The sequence below is a fragment of the Aulonocara sp. 'chitande type north' Nkhata Bay genome, linkage group LG15 (genome assembly GCF_057382095.1).
Source record: "Aulonocara sp. 'chitande type north' Nkhata Bay isolate Kocher_YH1m ecotype deep benthic linkage group LG15, A_spYH_male_GT1.1, whole genome shotgun sequence".
In the NCBI taxonomy this organism is placed as follows: domain Eukaryota; kingdom Metazoa; phylum Chordata; class Actinopteri; order Cichliformes; family Cichlidae; genus Aulonocara; species Aulonocara sp. 'chitande type north' Nkhata Bay.
Window position 1 is genome coordinate 17,360,785 of NC_141358.1, and position 23,372 is coordinate 17,384,156.

Genomic DNA, 23,372 nt, shown 5'->3' on the forward strand with positions numbered 1-23,372 from the left:
GGGTTACTGCTAGTAGGCTTTCAAAAGGGTAAAGCGTTATTGTAGATCTTAAAAGGTTTACGTTTGAGGTCATTTTAGACTTTACAAAAGACAGAATAAATCTATACAAAATCCGATTTAGTTTTTCTCATCTCAGTAGTTGCACCCTCCTATTTTAGAAACTGGAGCTTTTGGACATTTGCCAAATGATTTATTGCATCAGCTTTATAAAGGCAGCGTGTCTAGGCTCATTCCATGCAAACATGTTATTTACAGTAATGGGAATGGCAGTTACAGGTGGATACTGGGGAAGGGAGACTCGGCGCTTGAATAGGTCATCAAATTGGTACATGTGTGCAACTCAGGGCAAAGAACATGACATATTAAAGCAATTAAAATATTTCCGATGCTTGTAGACTTTTCTAAAATCCAGAGAGTGGTTAAACCGGAGAGCAGGAAACACACACAAAAGTATCCTCTAAATAAGAAGGGAATGACCGTGAACAGACAAGAGTCGGCTGGGGTTGGCCGCTGCTCAGCCACCTGGTTAAAAAACGACTCTCGTGTAAAAATGGGAAATTATAACACATCAGGTAGACAAACAAAACCAGAAAAACCTGACTTCACTACACCTGCACAATAAATCAGTTAAATTCAGTTTGAGTCTTTAATGTTCCCACGTACAGCTTCGTTAAGCCGCCGCCACACATTTTTTCGATCACGCCATGTGGCTGCATTGTTCAGTTCGATTGCACATTTTCAGACTTCTAGAAACTGTTAACGGTGAAATGCATTTTAAAATTTGAAAAACAAAACATGGAAACCATAAGGATGATGACACAGGTCATTAATGACCAAATAAGATTTCATCTATGATGGGTATTTCCATTTCCAGTTTGGTCTTAAATTTGATTTAGAGGCATAGCTTTGGGCCAACAAGTGAATCCCAAAGAGCTGGAAATGTGCCGTATATGTGTGCAGTGAGTCCTTAAAAAATTGAGGAAATTCAACAGGTGGAGGAGGAAAGAAGTTCCAAGGCTCTTTCTTTTCAGTTGAAAATTTCAAATGTTTTTATTCTTATGGCACTGTCATGTTTAACTTAAAAAACAAAAACCTTCCAACATATTTTGGCACACAAGCCTTCATCAGGGGAGTCAGTAGATCAATTCTGGGTCCCCGTGTATGATTTATTGTAGATTTCTTTAACATTTTGTGCACATTTTTTTGAAAAGAAAAGCCTTTGAGTTTTTCGATGTTTAGTGCCTCAAATAGCAGCTAAACAGTTGACATTTAGCATTTCAGTTGATCAATCTACTGTTTGATAAGGTCTCGTCCTAAATGGTCTCATTGGAAAGGCAGCTGTCAAGAAGCCATTCTTAAAAAAAAGAAAAAAGAAATTGAGCAGAGTCCAATATTTTAGCACTTTCACACACCGAAGGAAATGCTGATCAGTGACCACAGACAGCTAAAGGATAAAATAGTTTATTTTATAGTCTCATAGTAAAGGTAGGCCTCAACTTGCAAGACAATTGTTGGCAGTATGTACAACATACTTGTAATTTCCATGGAATGGAACTGGACAAAGACCTACTACACTAATAATATCCTTCTAAATAGAAATTAAATGGAAACAATATACATACACACACATTTCCTAGACACAAAAATGCTTCCTTTTTTTTTTTCCTTGGAGGGGGGGGGGATTCAGCAACATTGATTTTTACTGTGTAAAGCACAACACACTGACATGGACTTCTTTTGCTTCCCTGTACTGCAGGAGACGGGGGCTACTTTTTCAGATTCAAAACCTAGTTCATAACCTTGAAGAAAACTACATGTGACAAAATCAGCATCATCTCATGACTTGTGTGATCACTAAAGAAATGCATAACATACTGTTTGAACTTGAAAACATCCAATTAATGCTTTTTTGAAATATATAAAACGAGATGCCTAATGTATTCAGCCACCTAAAGTCATCCACTACTTCAAGCTAAAGGACAAAATACGATATAAGTTCAGGAATATTCTCCTTCAAAACATCAATTTCAACAGAACAGGTTTCTCTCTCTCTTTTCTTTTTTTAATCATCTTGTGTTGACAAGTGTGTGCTGCAGGAAACGTCTGCAATCCAGTGGGGCTGAGGTGGGTTATCACTTTTAACATTTGCTCCGAGCATCTTCACATTCTTTACTGGAAAAAAAAAAGAAAGCTACAAATGTTTTATTCATTTTTAAAAAGGTAAATCTTTCCAAAACTTTTTTCTTTTTTTTATCTAGGTGTGTGTGTAAATTCTAAACAAAAACAAAAAAAATACATAACATAGCAGTGCTTGAAAGAGTACACCTGGCTCATCCTACCTCCCAAAGGAAAAAAAGATAACTTGGGGGAGGAGGAGGAGCTTTACTGAGGGTACACACACACACAAAAGAGCCTCGAGTCCTTACATAGCCAAGCTGCCTCTTTTTAGGATTTGGATTGATGTTGCTAAAGAAGGGGAGGATACCAATGATGGAGAACAAAAATCAACAGAGAAAGAGGGGTGGAGGAGGAGGGGAACCTGAAGCTCTCTAGGTGGATTGAAGCAGTTGTCTTTCACCCTGCTTACAACCTCTCTCCCGTGGGTGGAGACTGGCTGGAGAGAGACGATTGTGGCGGCTGTTGTGAGGAGATTTGATGGCGACGAGTCTCCAGTGCGAGCCCATCCAGAGATGGAGGAGAGAGGATGACGAGGGAGGCCGAGGTGGTCGTTGGCGTGAAGGTAGGAGAGGTTGGTGAGCCTCGAGAGCTTTGAAGGCCGTCTCCCCTCTCGCCCTCCGCTGTGCTCTGCTGCCTTGACCGCACCTATTTTTTTTCCTTTTTTTATTTTTTCGTTTTAAGACGCTCGGCTCTCTAGCTTGCCTCCACGCGCACCTTCTTCCTGGTGGGTGGCTCTTCTGCCTCCGACTCCGAGCTGGAGTCGGAGCCGCCGTCGAAAGCCGACACGGCGCTGCCTTTGGGGTTGGTGTACAGGCTGCTGTCAGACGAGGAATAGTTGGCCTGGAGCTGAGCTGAGCCCTTCACTTTCTCCAGAGCGCGGACTGCGTGGACACAAAGGAACAGAGAACTCAAATTTACTGAAGAAACGATTGGTCTGAGGAAACACTGCTGATCATAATTCTCTGCTTTTATAAGCTGGACAGAAACCTGATTAGGATGCATTCAAAGCACTAACAGATTACTTTCAGCGCGAGATCTTGAAGTAGTTAAACAGATTTCAAACAGTCAAACTTAAGAGTGAATCTGAATCCTGGGGCCAGAATCGCCCCAGCAAAGATACCAATCTGGATGGCATTAGAAATTGTGAAGGAGGGCATTTACTTTGGACTCTTACCTGCAGTTTCATGAGTTTAACAACTTCTCTTATTGGCAAATAGCTCTCCCGTGGCTATTCATACTACACCAAAGTAAAAAAAGTAGTAAATCAACTATTAAATGACAAAAAAGTTACAGCACCAATTTCTGTAGTTAAACTTCTTTAGACCGACAGAAAGGGCAGCTTCTTTGGGCCGGCCCACTCAACATTAAATTGGGTTGTTTGTCGCCCACAATGTCACATGAGCTCAATCAAACTGCTTCAAAGCCTGAAACTGGACTGTTTATTGAGCCTTCTAACAAACAAACAAACAAACAAAACCCTTAATTTTACATATATTATCTTATTTCTATCAGTTTTGCTACAGCTGGCATTTTTGTGCAATCTAATGCTTAAAAGGGGGGAAGGGAAAAAATCAGAGTGATGACGCAGGGGTCTCACAAAATTTTAGCCTCCTGAGACCATGCATCCTTATGTGGGAACACTGCACTCAGGATTTTCTGTATCCTACACTTAACTCTGCTCAATGAAGCGTATTATACTTTGTTAAAAGATGGTGAATTATTGTATTATAGTGTAAAATAAAGCAAATGCAACCATTTTCGGCTCAGTTATCAGGAGGGTTTAAGACTTTAAGAAACAAACGTGATTCATATACATATGGAAAACATCCTCATTTTGCACAAGAGTATATTAATGCACCATGTCTAAGCTACACCTTTCATTGAGTTTTGGAGGATTTTAGGTACATCAGAGAGCAGAACATGATGGTCCAAATTTGCTCAAGGTCTAAACAATGACAATATTTAGACCTTTGTCTCTCCAAAGTCTCTGAGAAAGCTTCCTGTGCTCAACAGTTAAAACCATTTTTGTCTCTTGGATTCTCCAGTAATGCTTGGTACGAAATGCACATTTGTAGGTCCTTTTGCTTTTTATGTCGAAAATCAATCTTGTTTCCATCATTCTGAGCTTTGCCAGGTTTGTCTAATCCTTCACTCTGGTTTTAGTAACCACCATCTTCGTTTACATGACTGTTATGAGCTTACTGAAGAAAGCCGATTGTAACCTGGTTACTGAGAAGCGTGGAAATATTAGCCTTAGAGCAACCTCGGCCCTGGACGTAAAAATAGACAAGCACATCTCATACATAAACTTTAGAAACATGAGGGAGAGACGTTAGAGGGGCCATTCTCTTTTAGGTGATTACATGGAGGTACAAGGAGGCATGTTATTAAACGCTCAAACATAATGATAAAATGTTGTATTTCCCCCATGTAGTTGCAGATGATCCTATAGTAAATTTAGAACAGAAAAGGGGGCAGACTTGTTCTTTTTCTAAAAATAAATAAATAAATCTGTTTATGCGTAAAGAGCAGTGTGTTCTGAAACTATTCACACACACACACTCCTTTATCGCCAAAACATTCAAACAAACATTTATTGTTCGACCGTCCACGCTTGCACCTATCAGGTGGAAAACCTCACAGCCGACCCAAACCAGCATTAATCAGCCCGCCTCTCCCCGATAAGAAGTGTTACCTTGTTGCTCAAGCAGTGCGTTCTGCCTCTTCAGGTCGTCGATGTCCTGCTGGTGTGTGTGGTTTTTCCGCCTCATGTACTGAATGTACTCTGTGGCTTTGTCTAGGATTTGAGCTCGAGACGCCTGTTTGGTAGACTGCTGTTAGTGACACATGCAAAAATTGAAGCAATGACGCAAGTATACAGAGTCTTTATCACATTTCTAACACAGTAACTCTAACCCCTGCCATGATGCTACGCAGACTGGCCCCAGAGAGCAGCACACTGCAGACTCAAACCACTGCAGGACACTACAGGGTATCTGAGACAGCAGTGCATTTCTCTACCTAGCTTGCCTTCTTTTAACCCCCTGAAATCTGCTAGCACTTCAGTCTGACATGCATAAGCTTTGTCATACCCCTGACAAGTTACGGTCAGAGGCCTCTCCTCGATTACAGCAGACAACAAACACTGCAGCAGCAACCAGCTCAGATTACAGCTTTGCCATCATGCCTACCTGGTGTCTGTCAGCTACTTGACCTGTACAAATTATGGCTGGGTATCACTGATTTTAAAAAAAATCATTTAAAGGCTCCAACTTACCTTCAGTTTAAGAAAAACAAGTCTAATTTAAATTAAAGTGACAGTGACAGCAAGAGGTGTCCACCATAGAGAATGTGATACAATCCCCCGTTTCTAGGGAAAAGTGAAAAGTGCCAGATGTGTATGAGTGTCAAAGAAGGTGCCGAACCAAAGTTGCCTGCAGGTTTTTCTTGTGCAAACACTCGCTAACCAGTAGCTCAGGACAACTGGAGAAAGTGCTACACTCACTGGAAATGAGAACGCTTCCCTTAGAAGTAAAAGCTGTGCTGCAGAGCTGAAGCAAACATGATTTTCATTGAATGCCAATGATCTGTTTCCTGCTTGTGACGCAACAGCTCGGAGAGTAGCTGGACCATATTTGTAGACAACTCCATCACTTCCATTCAAACAACTGCAGCAATATGCTAGCGATCAAAGCAATCACAAGGCCAAATGGTCAGGGAACAACCTAGCAACAGGTGAGTCACTGGCCGGTCTGTAGGCCTGCGTGCCTGTGTCTTTAGCAATTATTTTCCTAGCAACTGCAATCAAACCTCCAGCAACCAGTTGGGGATTATGTATCCTTCACAACAGGCAGTTACCAGGTGGTCACTAACCACTCTAAGCCCAAGGCCTTATTCAGTTGATCTTTTATTGCCACACATCCAAAATTGGCAATAAGTTAATTTCACATGGCTAGCAATGGCACGTTTACAAAACTTCAATTAAGGTCATGCGTTGCAAAGAACACGCCACTGGAAATAAATTTAAGTATATTTGGGATTTAAGCTTTATTTAACTGTCTATACTGAGGCCACTATGTAGTTTATTCGAGTTGGCATATCTGCACTGCAATTTTGCTACTCGAATAGCACTTGTGAGTGGAACTTATCTCTTCAAGTTGAGCTGCTCTCTTCCCGTCAGTTTGGCAGATAGAGGCACAAGAAGTGCTCGTCAGAAATGCACAGATGGAAACGGCACCAATCGCAGTCATTGCAATGAAATGCAGTTACCTTTGTAGGGCGATGCATGTCTGGTCACGAGGTTTCATAGGATTTTGCAGTTACAACGTACCCACAGCATAAATTTAATGCAAACATTTAAACTCTACATTACTCTTATTGATAAAGGTAAGCCAAGTAGTATGGATAAATATATGTGGACATTTTCCTCTGCCTCAGAAGGTTAACACTGCTAACTGGACCTTCACCCCATCCACAGATGTGTTGCTGCCAGAGGAGGCAAAAAATGTCCATCAGATATATCCTACAGATGATATGGATGTCCCCAACTACTAATTTCATAACCGCTTTAATGCCTTTGCAGGTTAAACACTGCGTTAAAGGGGATACGAGTTGATTTCAGCTCCTTACCCTGCAACAAAACACATTTGGGCAGAAACACAACCCAAATATCTCCAAGTCTGATGGCAGTAAAGCTGCTCTTGGGTAGCGCTTTAGCAGCTCTACTGCTGAATTACAGCTCACCCCAAGAAACTCAGAAGGCTTTAAACCTTACTTCAACTCAAAGGCAGAAGCGGACTGACATTTAAGGAACAGACGTGTTTCTTCTTTCCCAAAAAGCAGTTAATCAATGGAAAATTAGAATTTAGACTGAGGATCAAGTCTAACAGTCAGGAAACAATAAGTGTGGCACCACCAGCCTTCCTTCCTTCTAGATTATAGGCTCAACATGCTTGCACTGAATGCACTTTCCAACGCTCAACTATTTAACACGTCCACATATTCTAAAGCAGCCAACATACTAGTGTTCATTATCTCGATCAAAACACTGCTTGAAAGAATTTTCCAAGATGCAATCTATCACATTTTTTTACTCTGCTTGTTTACGACATACATTACGGCCATTAGTGCAGGGGAAGGGGAGCTGTTGGGTAAGAAAAAACCAAACACTACTCAAGCCAAAATACCAACAAAAAACAGAAAAAAGATCAGAATTACAGTCAAACCACTGCAATCTTCTGTTTAACACTAGAAGGCCAGAACCACTAGGAACGTGAAAAAGATGCTCAATCATTAAAAAGGTTTGTTTATTTTGTAATTCGTCCCATATTTAAAGAGTTAAGCCTTCTGGTTAATCTGCCTGTTTATGATCAGCACATTGGTGCAAGTGATATGCCATAAACCAGCGGTCCCCGACTTTTGCGCCACGGACCAGCCTTTAAGGTGTCACGTATAAATACAACAAAATAAAACTAGTACCGGTACCGAAAAAAAAAAAGATTTATTCATAACACACGTGAAAAGACTCAGGAAAACCGAGTTAACGATAAAAACGATAACAAAATAACGCTGAAAACCGATAAAAACCTTGAAAACCATACATTTCACACCTGAGCCTCAACTCTCGCGGCCCGGTACCAAATGACACACGGACCGGTACCGGTCCGAGGCCCGGGGACCGCTGCCATAAACAGCCTCATAACCATTTATGCTAGTGTGGCTCGATCAACCACACTCATCTCAAAGAAGGTTCACAACTCCCAATCCGTAACTGAACAGGGGAAGTCCATATTCCTATTTTTTACGTTAATGCAAGTTTAAGGTCTAAAAATTGGCAAAATGTTTATTATTGGGAACTGTGACCAAAGACTGTGAACCTGCCCAAACCACAACAGACTGCCACTTGGTAATCTTTGAAACACAGACTCAGAAGCACAAAAGTACACTGATTTGATACCCAGCCATAACTTGTTTTGTTGTTTTACAGTGGGGCAAAAAAGTATTTAGTCAGCCACCGATTGTGCAAGTTCCCCCACTTAAAATGATGACAGAGGTCAGTAATTTGCACCAGAGGTACACTTCAACTGTGAGAGACAGAATGTGGAAAAAAAAATCCATGAATTCACATGGTAGGATTTGTAAAGAATTTATTCGTAAATTAGGGTGGAAAATAAGTATTTGGTCATCTCAAACAAGGAAAATCTCTGGCTCTCACAGACCTGTAACGTCTTCTGTAAGAAGCTTTTCTGTCCCCCACTCGTTACCTGTATGAATGGCACCTGTTTGAACTCATCATCTGTATAAAAGACACCTGTCCACAGCCTCAAACAGTCAGACTCCAAACTCCGCCATGGCCAAGACCAAAGAGCTTTCGAAGGACACCAGGAAAAGTATTGTAGACCTGCACCAGACTGGGAAGAGTGAATCTACAATAGGCAAGCAGCTTGGTGTGAAAAAATCAACTGTGGGAGCAATCATCAGAAAATGGAAGACATACAAGACCACTGATAATCTCCCTCGATCTGGGGCTCCACGCAAGATCTCATCCCGTGGGGTCAAAATGATCATGAGAACGGTGAGAAAAGATCCCAGAACCACACGGGGGGACCTGGTGAATGACCTGCAGAGAGCTGGGACCAAAGTAACAAAGGTCACCATCAGTAACACACTACAACGGCAGGGAATCAAATCCCGCAGTGCCAGACGTGTTCCGCTGCTGAATCCAATGCATGTCCAGGCCCGTCTGAAGTTTGCCAGAGAGCACATGGATGATACAGCAGAGGATTGGGAGAATGTCATGTGGTCAGATGAAACCAAAGTAGAACTTTTTGGTATAAACTCAACTCGTCGTGTTTGGAGGAAGAAGAATACTGAGTTGCATCCCAAGAACACCATACCTACTGTGAAGCATGGGGGTGGAAACATCATGCTATGGGGCTGTTTTTCTGCCAAGGGGACAGGACGACTGATCCGTGTTAAGGACAGAATGAATGGGGCCATGTATCGTGAGATTTTGAGCCAAAACCTCCTTCCATCAGTGAGAACTTTGAAGATGAAACGAGGCTGGGTCTTCCAACATGACAATGATCCAAAACACACCGCCCGGGCAACAAAGGAGTGGCTCCGTAAGAAGCATTTGAAAGTCCTGGAGTGGCCTAGCCAGTCTCCAGACCTCAACCCCATAGAAAATCTGTGGCGGGAGTTGAAAGTCCGTGTTGCTCGGCGACAGCCCCAAAACATCACTGCTCTCGAGAAGATCTGCATGGAGGAATGGGCCAAAATACCAGCTACTGTGTGTGCAAACCTGGTAAAGACCTATAGTAAACGTTTGACCTCTGTTATTGCCAACAAAGGTTATGTTACAAAGTATTGAGTTGTATTTTTGTTATTGACCAAATACTTATTTTCCACCCTGATTTACGAATAAATTCTTTACAAATCCTACCATGTGGATTCATGGATTTTTTTTTCACATTCTGTCTCTCACAGTTGAAGTGTACCTCTGGTGCAAATTACTGACCTCTGTCATCATTTTAGGTGGGGGAACTTGCACAATCGGTGGCTGACTAAATACTTTTTTGCCCCACTGTAATCGATAGCTAAACAGCGATGTCCATGTGGTGATTCGGACTGAGATAAATATAGCCGAGCGTCTTATCAAGCCATTTTGCACTGTGTGTTTCCTGAACTGAAATAAAACCCTTGTGCAGCCAGTTGCTGAACCCACTCTAAAAATTCTCTACGTCAATGATGTCAAAACAGGAAGAGAGCAACAAAATGTCCTCATAATAACTTCCCAATGCTGCTCCAAGTACTTAGACTGCATCACTGCCTTCCTGTTGCCAGTCTGCACCCTTCTACCATTTACCCTCCACTAATCAGCTGCCCAATCAATGCCCTCCACATGAAGCAACAAGACATCTGCATCTCTGAACATCTACATGCTGTTTTCTAAACATCATAAACAGTAAAATTCACATTTTAGCATAGACATGACACAATAACAATTCATTCAAATTCAAATATTTTTCATACATGAGTGTGTAGTTGGCATTTGTGTGGTAGGCAGACTTACAGGCTGAGTGTTACCAACCTTTTCTCCCTGCAGGGCGGGTACCGAGTCTCGGAGGCTGTGAAAGCTGTCTTTGATGTGGTCCCTACGCTTGCGCTCCAGCGCATTGTGGTGTGCCCGTTTGTCTGCCTGCAATGACAAGAGTCACAGGGCCTTAAGCCAGGCAGCAGAGCAGCGTGGGTAGAGGGACAGCGGGTGTCCAGCCGTCCCAGTCAAACGTTCACAAGCCGCTCTGCTGCCAAGTCGCACTCTGAAGTAAAACACTGCTTTGTGCTTTTAATTCAGTGCAGCCATCATTATTATTAACCAACCATTACAGAGGAGGAGGACTCATTTAAGATGTAGTTAATATCCCCAGTAAGGCATCAAAATTAGTTTGTCTTCAATCTATAATAAAACACTGAGAATGATAGTCACACATTTTTAAGGCCATCTTTAAACTGCTCAACAGCCTCAACCTGTAAAAATTCATTTTACTATTAAAGATGTAAATCCTTTCCTTTTCACCAACTTCAAAATTTGTGAAACATAACCCTCCTTTCTTCTTTTTTAATATCAACACACTTATCTTGTCATTTTAAAGAAATTCATATTAAAACAGGGACTGCAGTTCACTGAAACTCATGCAAATATTATCGCTCTGTAATCCACAAGATAAAAGGTTTAACCTCACAGTCCTCAACGGATTTCAATATCAGCAGCCGATATGACAGATTCTACATAGAAGGCCAGATCTTAGTGTAGACCGTCATTACTCTGATATTTTACCCAAATTTAAATATGACCAAAGGTGAGAAAACTTTTCTTTTTAACTAAACATAAGGAAGATATAACATATTTAAACACAAAATGCTTAAATTTATTAGACCAATAGTCATAAAAACAATCAAGCTAATATTTTAGAAATAGTCCAAAACTTGTTTAAATCTAAAAAATTATATTGGTATTTATTAGACAAACTGCATTTGTGTTTTTTAATACCTGCATTTATGCCGGCACACTGTACTCATCTGAGAAGTCCGAATTTAAGAACATCAGTCAACCATAGAAATCTAAATAAATAACTTTAAATTTTGCAAATTAAAGAGCATAAAGTGCATATTGGTGGATTAACAATCACAGAAACGTGAAAAATTATTTTGGTAATCACCAATAGTGTTAATCTAGTGTGACATAAACCTTACATTGGATAGTGGTCTAATAAATTTGCCAAGCACTGTAGATGCATTATTACATCTTAACATGCTAACAATGAAATGCTACTTCCAGCTCCCTCTTCATTTGCTGCAAAACTCTATTGTCTAAAATAGACCAAAATACGGAGAAATCTCTAAATTTGAACATGAAAACTAGTCACTGCAAACATGATGACAAATAATAGTGTCAGCTAACTCCCTGATGAGAAAGTAAACAGTTCAGCAGTCATGAACAGAGGTTGTTTTGCTCTCCAACCTTTATGGGGTTCGGCTTTTCACCGTAAATTTGAGGTTAATTTTAGGCTGCTGTATGAACTAAAATACAACATTTTTCATGTCTTTTGTCAAATCAAATAACTAGCTTAACTATAACAACCCAACACTATTAACAAACACCAACTAAAAACAGGCACATAACTAGCTGTTAATTCAAAACCACACATCTGAACTCCAATTATTAAACTCGAGGCATAAAACAGCTGCCATTAGCACATGACCAGAGCACTGATCAGCATGTAGTTCGGCCTGTTTTTAGGCCAAACAATTACAGCCTTCAATCAAATCTGACTCCTGACTAATCCATGCTGTCACCAGGCTGAGCCCAACTCCCAATAAGAGCCTCCAAAATCATCTGTACATCCACCATCACACAGCTTCAGCAAAGCACGAGATGTGACTAAAATATTAGCAATGAAAACAGAACAATATTTGTGGTCACGCCACAGTTTCAGGCAAAGAGAAGAGGAGACAGAAGTCAGGTGACCTTGTGTCATCTGACTCATTTTGTCCATGGATTACAACAAAAGCCAAAGTGGCCACGAGTGAGATGAAGAGCAGGTTAAGACAAGCCTTTCGCTGTGATCTCGGTGGGCGTAAAGCGTGACTCAAGTAATACTTTAAGCAAGTAAACATCCTGCTGAAGGTCTTAGCAAGAAGATAAATGCTGCAGAGCATGAACACATCCTAGACACCCTGAGTGTCACTGAAACTGAAACTTTAATTAAAAAAAAAAAAAAAAAAACAAACAAAACCCCACATATATACCCTTAAAGCTACCCACAATGCATATCATGTGACTCAGTGGCAGCTGCTCCTACAGTGTGTTGCATAAAACAGAGACCAACCAGAAGGGAGAAAAAACCACCAGGACCATGTGCCTCATTGTGCCAAGCACTCCCTCCATTAATCCTTGCATGAACAAACATGACTGCTATTGATGGCATGTGCAATTACCAGTCTGGTGGCTGTATCTATGGATGCTTCAGCAACGAGACAATAGATACAGAAAGTGCACGTGGTTGACTTTCTTGTTCAACGGCAATGAGGGGAAGACTATTATGTTCAGTATATTAACAGGAGTAAAGCCCAGAGTGTGTTAGCATTCATTTATTATAGAATTCCTGCTTGTTAAAAGCAAGTGGTGACTTACAGACAAGCTATTTAAAACACTGGAACTGCTTTAAATACAGTTACCAATCAACGCTGGCCATTAGGTTTACTTTCCCTTTTGTAAATGTACAGTTTATTTGGCTAAACTCAGAGCTGGACGATAAAAAGGACAAAAGAAATGCCCATGAATAAAGTTTTGCTCAATATAAATATAAGATATGGTCACCATAAAGCTGACAAACCTTATTCCAGCATGTTTTGACAGATAAGACAAAAGACCAATGATAATGAGAACACAGAGCCACGTCAGCATAGGCTGACATAGGAGGTGTAGCCAGTAGCACCACATATGCTAGTGTTTGGGCTGCAGCAGTACAAGTGAGTGTGATTGAGATAAAACAAAATAAAAAGTTTAACGACGACTCGCGGCACAAGACTCAAGCTACGAGAACTTTGCTGAATGGAACTGTCCGATAACAAGACACGATGCCAGTAAGCACAGTCGATAATGTTGAATTAAAGGAACTGACCATTAACAGTTCTCGTACTTTCAAAGCTGTACATGGACTGTAGAGCGACGGCTGGACAGCTGTGTCATTCTTCGCCACCACACTGGCTTTGTGGTCAAGTTGCACATCTGATCCATATGAGCGTCACTGCCCACTTTGTTGAGACGGCACTTTGCTTCTTATTCGAAAAAGAAAGTGTACTTTACTGATCCCCGTGGGGAAATTCCTCTCTGCATTTAACCCATTCACTCAGTGAAGCAGTGGGCAGCCATTGGGCGCCCGGGGAGCAGTGTGTAGGGACGGTACCTTGCTCAGGGGTACCTCAGGGTAGCTGTTCAGGGGAATACAACCCGTTCCTCTGCTTCAGGGAACAGACGTTATAGACATAACTGTTCGCTTGTGCCTTGGAGCACAAGTGGCCCTAAACTATCTGAATGTTCTCCTTTGCCTGCATTTGAAAGGTTCTTGAATTTGTACAGACAGTCTGAATCTATATTAAAAAATATATATATATCTTTTTTTTAATATCGGATTAATATCTAGGTTATACTTATTTGGAACAGACCAAAGATTTCAGTTTTCCATTTGTGTTTGTGTTCTTGGTTGTATATCTTGGTATGAAAAAGAACCTCTAAGCTTGACCGAAATTGTGAGTCCATTTACAGCACGATTTATATTTCAGACTGATAAGAAAGAAATTATTGTTTTATGACTTTCTTTCCCATATCAGCCAGCCCTAGTTAAACCTCACAATAAACTCCAATCCAATAATTCCATAAAGCTGCTTTTGTTTCCTCATTTCTTTCCATTCGTTTAAAATTAGCAAAAATAAGCTTCACAGGCGGATTTTGACAGGCCTTTCACGCTTCTTCAAAGTCTTCGTTCACTATTAAGTGCTGATTTGAACAAAGTTCCACCACAGATATATATTTTAGTGCCTTTAAGTTACTCTTTGGCAATGTAAGTCGCACTCTCAAGAGGATGTTGAATATTTACAAAAACCATCAGAATTTGAATTTATAATAAATGTTTTAAAAGCATATAAATGTTAAATGTTCATGCAAAGTTTCATTGCACCAGTTAAAGAGGAGACAGGGTACATAAAGACATTTAAAACCACTGCAGTTTAAAACAGTTTCAAGGTCTGCAGTAGTGACTTATAAGTATAAAATGTAAGTACTTTTTTTTTAAGGGAAAAGTGGTTCTGTTCGGACAGTAAATATCACATTAGTAAAGATAAGGTTAGTCATTTCATGAAAAATTTGATTTATTTAATACCACCCACCTCATGACCTCAGAGGTAAATGATTTTTAGTGGTACACCAACTTCAGTCTGTTTAATTGAGGCAAGATTTTACCTTCAGCCTATGAATATTTTATATAATTTAATATTTTTACAAGCCCGAAAGCAAAAAAACAAAACAACTGTATCTGAGAAGGTCTAGAGGAAACGCAATTATTTAGATTTATATGAAATGACCCAGCTGTCTGCACTATACATGCTCTAACCTACATAATTATAATTTATATTGAACACTAATCTAATAACGATTAGCGGTTAATATGAAACTGCTTTTTTACATTACAAAATTTTATTAATCTGAGTACCAGTGAGGGTACTTTTTACTACTGTTAAATGTGTCTTTGGGAAAAGAAAACATCTCAAATTCTGTTTGTTCTTGTTGTTTCTTTTGAAGGCAAAAAAAAGAGTGAAAATAAGCTGACAGAAAACCTTGTTTTGGGAAAATTAAACAATATAATTGCCCCCAAATATCAAGATGTGACCCCATAGTACCGACAGAAAAATAAGGAATCATGCCTCTTTCTGAGAGCAGATTAAAGGACAGACACCACACCCTTTACATAAAATAGCCACAAGATCTCCACGTATGTACTGTCACGTAACCTGACATACCTTTCAACAAGTCTGTTCCTTCAGAGAGCCAGGACTGCAGCAATGTTTTCTTTATTTCTGACTTGTGTAGGAAATTTTAATTCCAAGTGAATCCACTTTAAAGGTTACATCATGCACATAATTACATTTAACTAGGTCGCCAACACTAAACAGCTGCTATAAACACAGCAGTATCTGCATCGTCAAGCTACCTTGTTGAGCACATCAGGCTCCACAAAAAGCAGGTGTCCTATTACCTGCTTGCAACCATTATCACTTCACTGTAAAGCTGATACGTTCTGCTGGCGGCCTACGCCAGCTGAGCTTCTCCTCCGTTCTATTCATACCTGATCATGAGACATTACATAACACCACCAGGTGCCTAGCTGCTGCTTCCTGGCCATTCCTTGACCAACTCACCTTCCCCGCACGAAAGCCTACGCTGCTGTCAAAACTTTTTCCACCAGTAACCATGGAAACGCCACTAAAACAGATTCGCCAGCAAGTGAAGCAAAGTTGACGATTTAAAAAAAATGTCCTCATTAGGACATATTTAAGATCTTACAATGACTGGTTTCACTGTTCATTAGTTTATACATTTCTGTTCTTGGAGCTACAAAACAAATCATATTTTGCCCCTCGTACATTTTCTAACCATTACACACTGCATACCATACATACATTAAGTGCTTAGCAGCCCCTTTGCTCCATGACTAGACAGCGTTCAGTCTCTTATCTCACCTTCCAAGACATATCTACAGACAACAGGCCCACTTTCCACATCACTATTCAAGTTTTGAGAACTATTCAATGTCTGCCACACCAAAACCATCATTACATTTTATTCCTATCTCTGTTTGCACAGCTAAAGTGGTGAATTTAGCTTTTTGGAAACAGAAATTGCAATCTGGGAAGTGCAATCCTGAGAAAATACGAGCCACAATCTAATTAAAAAAATAAATAAATAACTGAGAGCATCTGAACAAGCTGACAAAAGTATTCTTGGTGGTAAATTTACTTGTCTGTAGATAATTAAACCACGAAGAGACACCATTCTGTTCTATTACTGCTGTTTGGCAAAACAAGAAGAAGGAAACTTCTTTTTATCCTTTATAAAATAATGATATTTCTCCACGCATCTGTGAGCACATCTGCCAATGTTGCAACATTTTTTTATACACTTGAGACCACTTTTTTTTTAAGCCATCTGACAAACATCCAAAATTATGACTAAGGTAACACTTCAATAATTGTGCAAAGCACTGGTGATTTTTTTCTAAAAGCAACTTGCCAGGTTTTGCTCTAAAGCTAGCTTTTCTCTAACTGTCTGAAGCAGTAAGTCGGGGTTTTCCTGCAAATAAAATTAACTGTGTTAAATATATTTACTCTTTTTTTTTTAATGGGGTTTAATCTAGTTTAAATTCACCCCCCAGAAACAGAAAAATGCATAAACTTCTTGTAAGTAAGGCAACCATAAGCAGACCAATGGGACTTGCTTGCATAATCAACCCCGAAAGGCCCATTTTAAGCAAGAAGAAAAATGCTCCTACTGTTCAGCAGAAAACTAAATATTTTCGGTATGCATGTATAAACTAGACAACACAAGCAGAACATTAAAGTCAGTATTGATCAAAAATTAAAGAGAGAATTGCCTCAGGTCTGTTGGGGGGGAACCAGCAAAAAGGCTATTTTCTAATCTTTATATCACTTCATGTTAACATGTTAACACTAATATTTCCTAAACAGCTCTTCCGCATTTTAATTCTAGTTATTTGACAGGCGGGGAAACATGGTGTTTTTGTGTGCACCAACCAAATCGTGCAGGGTGTTTTTTTCCCCCTAGCTTGTATGCATGCAGCTATACGTCATTCATTTAGGCTGCCAGCCTTTTCGCTGCCTGTAGAGAGAAGATGGCTCTAATCACCGTCTGCAATACAGGAAAACATCCCGCTGCACCCTTTCCTGACACCAAGCCCTGTCCGAGGAGATGCAGCAGCCTCTCTACCCGTTACGCCCCCCTCTGCATCTGCATCATGGATGCAGAACAAAATGTAAACGCGCTCTCTTTACTAAGATGACCTACATGTATGATATGCAAACCTGATTGTGAGCGGAATCCCCGCGGAGGGGAGCAAAAAAGCCTGGGGTGGAAGAGGGGGGGAGACGACTCAGGCCACTAACCTGCTGCTACGGAGCACAGAAGGCTTTGTGTTAACCGGAAAAAAACAACAAACACGCGCACACACACAAAAAAAGCCTCTGTAGGGATAAAGCTTTGGTCTAAATATAGATTTCGTGTTACAGTCTCCCTATGGTCGGGTATACACAGGATGGGGGATACCCTGCAATACACTGAAGCCGAGGATTATCGCTTCACTTGCAGAGATGCATGAACAACTACACGCAAAGCAAAAAATACCGTCCACACACACATATATAAATAAATTTAAAACATACACGTGTTATCATCGAGATAACCGCACTATCACATTTTCTCTCATGACTAGCCCCCACCACCCAAATAGTGCAATCTGACTAATACACCATAATAAATAAATAAAAATTAAATAAGCAAAGTGGTGATGAATAAGTTAACTTAGCAATAATCAGAGACACATTTTTTTGTGTCGACAGTGGACAAATCCAGCATTACGCACCACAGAGTGATATCTCGGTGATTCTTCCTGCAAAGAAACAGAACAAAAAGTACAATTGTAGCCACAATTCTTCGTAAAGCTCCACAATCTCACTGTTTTCGCTGAAGAAAAGTAAGATAATTAATCAGGTCAACAATGAGCTGATGCAAGAAAGCCTACTGTTTCTTATCATTTAGCTGGAATCCCGATAAAATTACTCAGAAGATCAGAGCTAGCCAGCTTACTGCCAGCTAGCGCTTAGCCGACGAGCTAGTTGAGCTAAAACAAATTTCCAGCTGGCGGAATAACATCCTTAAAAAGCAAAAAGCAGCCATACTTACGTCACTATCGACTTCGATGTCATCGTTATCACTCATTCTTCGATTAAATAGGCTAGTTTAAACGGACGGGTGGCTAAAAAAACAACATGAATCAGCTTAGCACCGAGCGGCGCTCCTATACACGGACAGCTAACAGCTCACGTTCTGTTTGGACGGAGCCGAGGTGGACTCTACGGGCTCCACGTGACTGCACTCCACACACGCAGCTGCCACACCGCTGTACACATGCGCAGAAGCAAGAGGGCTTTTGGGAAGTGTAGTCGATAGGATTGTTTTTCTTAATTTCTCAGATGCAAATTAATATTTGTGGAGCATTTTACTACAGGTAGTATTTATAAAATATACAATTTCCCCTGGATGAGTCAAGAAAGCATTATACAGAAAGTCTGAATACCGTTGTAAATGTAAGCAGTTGTTATTTCTAAACTACAATATCCAGGAGGGATTTCGCTTGTATACTACGTCACAGCGTCTTTATTTTTCTGATTTGCATTCTGGGAATTGTGGTTGGAGTCGTATTTGTATGCCAGAAGAGCTAAACGGGCCATGGCTGAGACACGTGGATTTTAAGAACATACTGAAGAAACATAAACTCTCACATGCTCAGGCCCAGCTACAGCAGCCTACAAATATACACCAATCAGGCGATTCATTCCTAGTATGCCTCTCCTTCTTTTCTGTTTTTCTTTTTATTTCTTTTCATCTTGTTTGTGTTTTATGTGATTCGTTTTCTTTTTAGGGATCAAGAGTATGAAATTAAGATTGACTGAGTCCTGTCCAAAAACTATAACTTGTGTTGTTTTCTTAGTTTTTTTTAAAAAAAAATGATAAAAACAATAAAATATCCTTGGGTTATTATTTGGGATACACAAAATAATGTTAATGATTCAATTGATAAACTAAAATTTAAGAAAACAAACAAACAGACCTTTCTGTAATGCCAGTGGAATAAATGCAAATAGGAGCTGGTCTCTGCACAAATAATAGCAAGAGTAAGAGCAATAATCTGCTCTGGGGCTTCCTTTTTTCACTAAATTGTGCTGTAGATAAGGAGCTTACACTGTGGATTATTCTGCACTGCAACAGTGAATCAGTAATTGTTTTTTTTTATGGCTGGGAGAAGCCTCCTCCATTCCCCCACCAGCAGGTCAAGAGACCACATCAGCTGCAGGCAACATCCTGTTTGCTTTCCCTGCTGCTTTACACCTGCACTGACCTTCATCCTTCTGTCAAGCCAGTCTAGATCATCTGCCTCTTCTATTTCTTGTATACTCCGCCAGTTTTGGGCCCCATCTACAATTTTCTTGAATCTTATTGTATGTCCTGCAGCAGGATGGCCCAACAGGGTCACCTAGAAATATGGTCAGTAACAGCATACCTGTTTTTAATAGAAGACAACACAATAAGGCCAGGCTTTAATAATGCATCTGCTGCAGTGAAGCCTCTCCGTCTTCATGCATGACAGCAAGAAGCCATCAAGCTGTGTATGTGCACCAAAATTGAATTTAAATTACCTCGAGGGATGGGTTATGTTATAGAATAATAAGATGATGAAGTAGATATAGCAAAAGTCAAAATTTTCTGCTGTCTCACCACACCCTTAATACTGTTTCTCACAGGCCTGAGCTGAGTTATGAAGTGTGGAGCACCATTACAGTTCACAGTGTTCAGGCTGCAGGAAGGTAGAGACACTGATTAACTATAGAAGAAGAAAAAACTATTAAAATCCAGGTATAAGGAAGACTTGGCTGTAATTACAGCTAGAAAAGATGATCTGTCCAGACTGAACCACCTTCCCCTCCCCCCCGTGTCCTTACAAGATTGGCCTGCTAAACCATTAAAATGCCCTCCTTTTGTCCCCTTGCAGCGTACTGGCATACTGGAAGAGCCCCAGTATGCAGACACCACTAGAGATTTTTTTTGTCCTTCTTGCCATTGTTGTTGGTGCATCACTTATGAAAAGGAGGAAGGGGGGGGGGGGGGGGGGGGGGGAGCACTGCAGTGCCAGATAAATGCTAGAAAAGTTTCACTACATCCTTAAACTGTCTTAGATGATATTACTGTAGATTATTCTTGTAAACTTTTATCAATAAATCAGTTAACTATACATTATCAGTGTTAATCTAAATGGAGCAAATGAAATACAGTATACTAATGTAATATGAAGCGTGACTGTACTTAAAAATAATTCAAACTAATTTCCTGAACCCCCCCCCCCCTCAAAAGAAAAAAGATAAAAGTAAATAAATAAGAGTAAGTAATGTCATCCACAGAGAGATAAGCATGTTTATCTCAACTGCGCAGCACTAATTAGTATATCAAAGTGCGTGGGTTATCAATTTTTATGATAAATACAAACTGGAAGAGAGTGCTGTCAATTGCAATGCCCAGCACTGTTGGATGAGCACATGGAAGGAAAAAGTAGGATTGTAATTAAATCATCAACAGCTGCAGCAATAAAGTGTGAAATAATAATTATGATCCAATGATTCAGTTACGAGCCCCTTAGTACTTCTCTGACCTGCTGCACCCATATACACAGTCTCACATGCTATGGTCCTCAGCTATGGGGCTGTTTCTGTCCCTCCAGCCCTATTTTCTTTATGTATTTTTGTTTATTTGAACTATTTTTCAATAGATATACAAATATAAGTTATTATTACAATAATATGATGTTAAGATTAAATATATTGTGTGCTATTGAAATAATTGAGATACTCAGGACTGCACAAGAGCATTCATCTCATGTTCAATGTTTTCTCCATGTTTTCTACCTAAATGTTATTTATGATTGCATATTCTGATTTTCTGTTTCCAATTCCAATTTCATAGGCATTAATGTACCCCCATACCATCAGAGATACGGGCTCTTGAACTGAGCACTGATAACAAATTAGATGGTCTTTCTTCTCTTTAGTTGAGAGGACATGGTGTCCACGTTTTTTTATTTGGAAAACATTTTTGCATCATATTCACACATTCATAGCCGTTAGTCTTGTACTTTTTTGGGTAAACATTGGCAATGTTGTTTTTGGATTCTTGTAGTACACATCCAAACATTTTTGAGATGCTTTGCTGCCATCAAATTTAAAATGTGGTAGTATTTTTCATGAAATAATAAAATGTCTCAGTTTAAATGTGATATATTTTCCATGTCGTATTGTGAATAAAATATCGGTTTATGGGTTTTTGCAGATTATTGTATTCTGGGTTTCTTTGCATTTTATACAGCATCCCAACTCTTTTTGGAATTCAGGCTGTAGTACCACCAGTGTAAATTTAATAGGAACATTGTGTTCGCCATTTCGAAAAAGGACAGTTATTTCACATTATCACAGTTTCCCTCATTATGTAGAAAGCCTTTGATCAATAATTAGCATTGCAATTATTTATAAGAATTTGCTGTTTTTGCGGTCCTCATTATTGGATAACAACATGCTTTGGAAATGTGGCAAATGATTAAAATTACATGATATTAAAAAAAGTTTGTACCATGTTAGGCTCTAGTGCCACAATTTATTATATATTTTTATTTGGCTGGATGTCGACATACTTTTCAAATATTCAAATTACAATTAAATTTAATGCTGTGCATCATGTTATAGTAGCGAGATAGGACTTGTGTGCTGCAAAAAACAGAATAAAGATAATTATTCTGTTTTTTGCAACAGTAACCAAAACAGAGGCCTTTTCTTCAGTGATACTAATTAGCATTTTTATCTTTCAAGCAGGTACGTTATGACTCACTGTGCCTGTCTCACAACAGAATGCAGTCTGTGCTGTATGTCAGCTGTAGATCCCTTCAAGTGATTTACAGTAAATGGTGTTGACTTTTTTGGAAATGCCAGTCTCTGCTCTTTCTGCGTCATACTGGGACATCTTGCCAATTTGCTTCAATGGAGTATTACTGTTCTCCAGACTTTCTTTTTTATTTGCACGACATCCAGTACCTTGGATTACTGTGTCTAAAGAAGCACCTGTATATACAGTATCTCACGGGGTCCACGTGTTTTACTTAAACATCATTATATATATGAAATTTGTTCTATATACATATTTGAAAAATTTTATTAGTGTCTTGACTCAGATTGAATGTATCTCTATTCTATCTACATTTTAAATGCTTTTGTTATGATTTTTCTGTTTTCTTCATAAACAACTGGTCATGCAGGGTTAAGGGAAGGACGTGATTCTCACAGCGTAAAAGCTGACACAATTGACACAATAGGCCTGTAGTGTTTGGCCTGTTGATCTGTTGTAGTTGTTGCTGTTTAGAAGTTATTTTGATAATAAATGCAAATGCCATCCACCCATTCTCTTCCGCTTATCCGGTTCAAGGTCATGGGGAGTGGGAGTCTATTCTAGCTTCCATAAAGCAGGAGGCCGGATACACCCGAATGTATCCCGCCAGACACAGGGCTAATGCTATATAAAAATACACTAAATGAACTAAATAAGCTAAATGTTAATGTATTATACCAAAATCTCAGCCCACACCACTTTATAAGCTACTTTTGTGTTTATGTGTGTATCTTCTTCTTTTCAAATAAATAGAGCTACTCCACATGCTTCCCACAAGTCCATCGGCAACAGTGGAAACTCATCTTTTTTTTATTTTATTTATTTTATTTTTTTATTTTTTTGTGGTTGTCACAGTTACTCCTAGTAGTGTTTTATTTATTTTAAATCAGAGGAGACATTAATGGTTTCTGTAAATTTATGTTCAATTTATGACTCCAAAGGGACACAAGTGTGTTTGAAAGAGTTCTACTAGATGAAAAAATTTTCAGGGTCATATATCTGGTATTGTCTTTTTTTTTTTTTTTTTTGGCCTGTCCCGTTTGGCTCCCCCGCCCTCAGAACTGCCGTCCAAAGGCAAAGAAAGATGCCCAACGGATCCACCCCACCAAACCGACCATCCCAGCCTTGCCGCAATGGTCCACCCGATTCACCCTTTATCGTTCACTCTATTTTCACTTACTGAATACGGGACAGACTTGACTGGGGGAAAGAAGGGGAGAAAGAAAGAGGGAAAGAGAAACAGCTGAGAAGAGGGACGGGGGAGAAGGGCAAAAGACAAAAACCAACAGAACGGGCAGAGAAAAAAAAATGCATATATCAATCACCTGGGTCACCTGCTGAGAAAGAAAAAAGAAAA

General features: G+C 39.7%; 1 protein-coding gene across 8 annotated transcripts; it reads right to left on the minus strand.

Moving 5' to 3' along the window:
• Positions 1-1,445: 1,445 nt before the first annotated feature.
• On the minus strand, positions 1,446-18,396 carry max (myc associated factor X). 8 transcript variants are annotated; one of them, XM_086264694.1, is made up of 5 exons: positions 18,215-18,396; positions 17,895-17,921; positions 10,253-10,378; positions 4,874-4,997; positions 1,446-3,059 (listed from the first exon to the last, which is right to left on the minus strand). In XM_086264694.1, the coding sequence occupies exons 1-5, from the start codon at positions 18,248-18,250 to the stop codon at positions 2,872-2,874; spliced, it is 501 nt and encodes a 166-aa protein (XP_086120820.1). In that variant the 5' UTR covers positions 18,251-18,396; the 3' UTR covers positions 1,446-2,871. The 8 variants fall into 8 exon arrangements, with proteins under 8 accessions (XP_086120820.1, XP_086120819.1, XP_086120823.1 ...); XM_086264693.1 differs by having other exon boundaries at positions 4,874-5,012; XM_086264697.1 differs by having other exon boundaries at positions 10,271-10,378; positions 18,215-18,395.
• Positions 18,397-23,372: the final 4,976 nt, after the last annotated feature.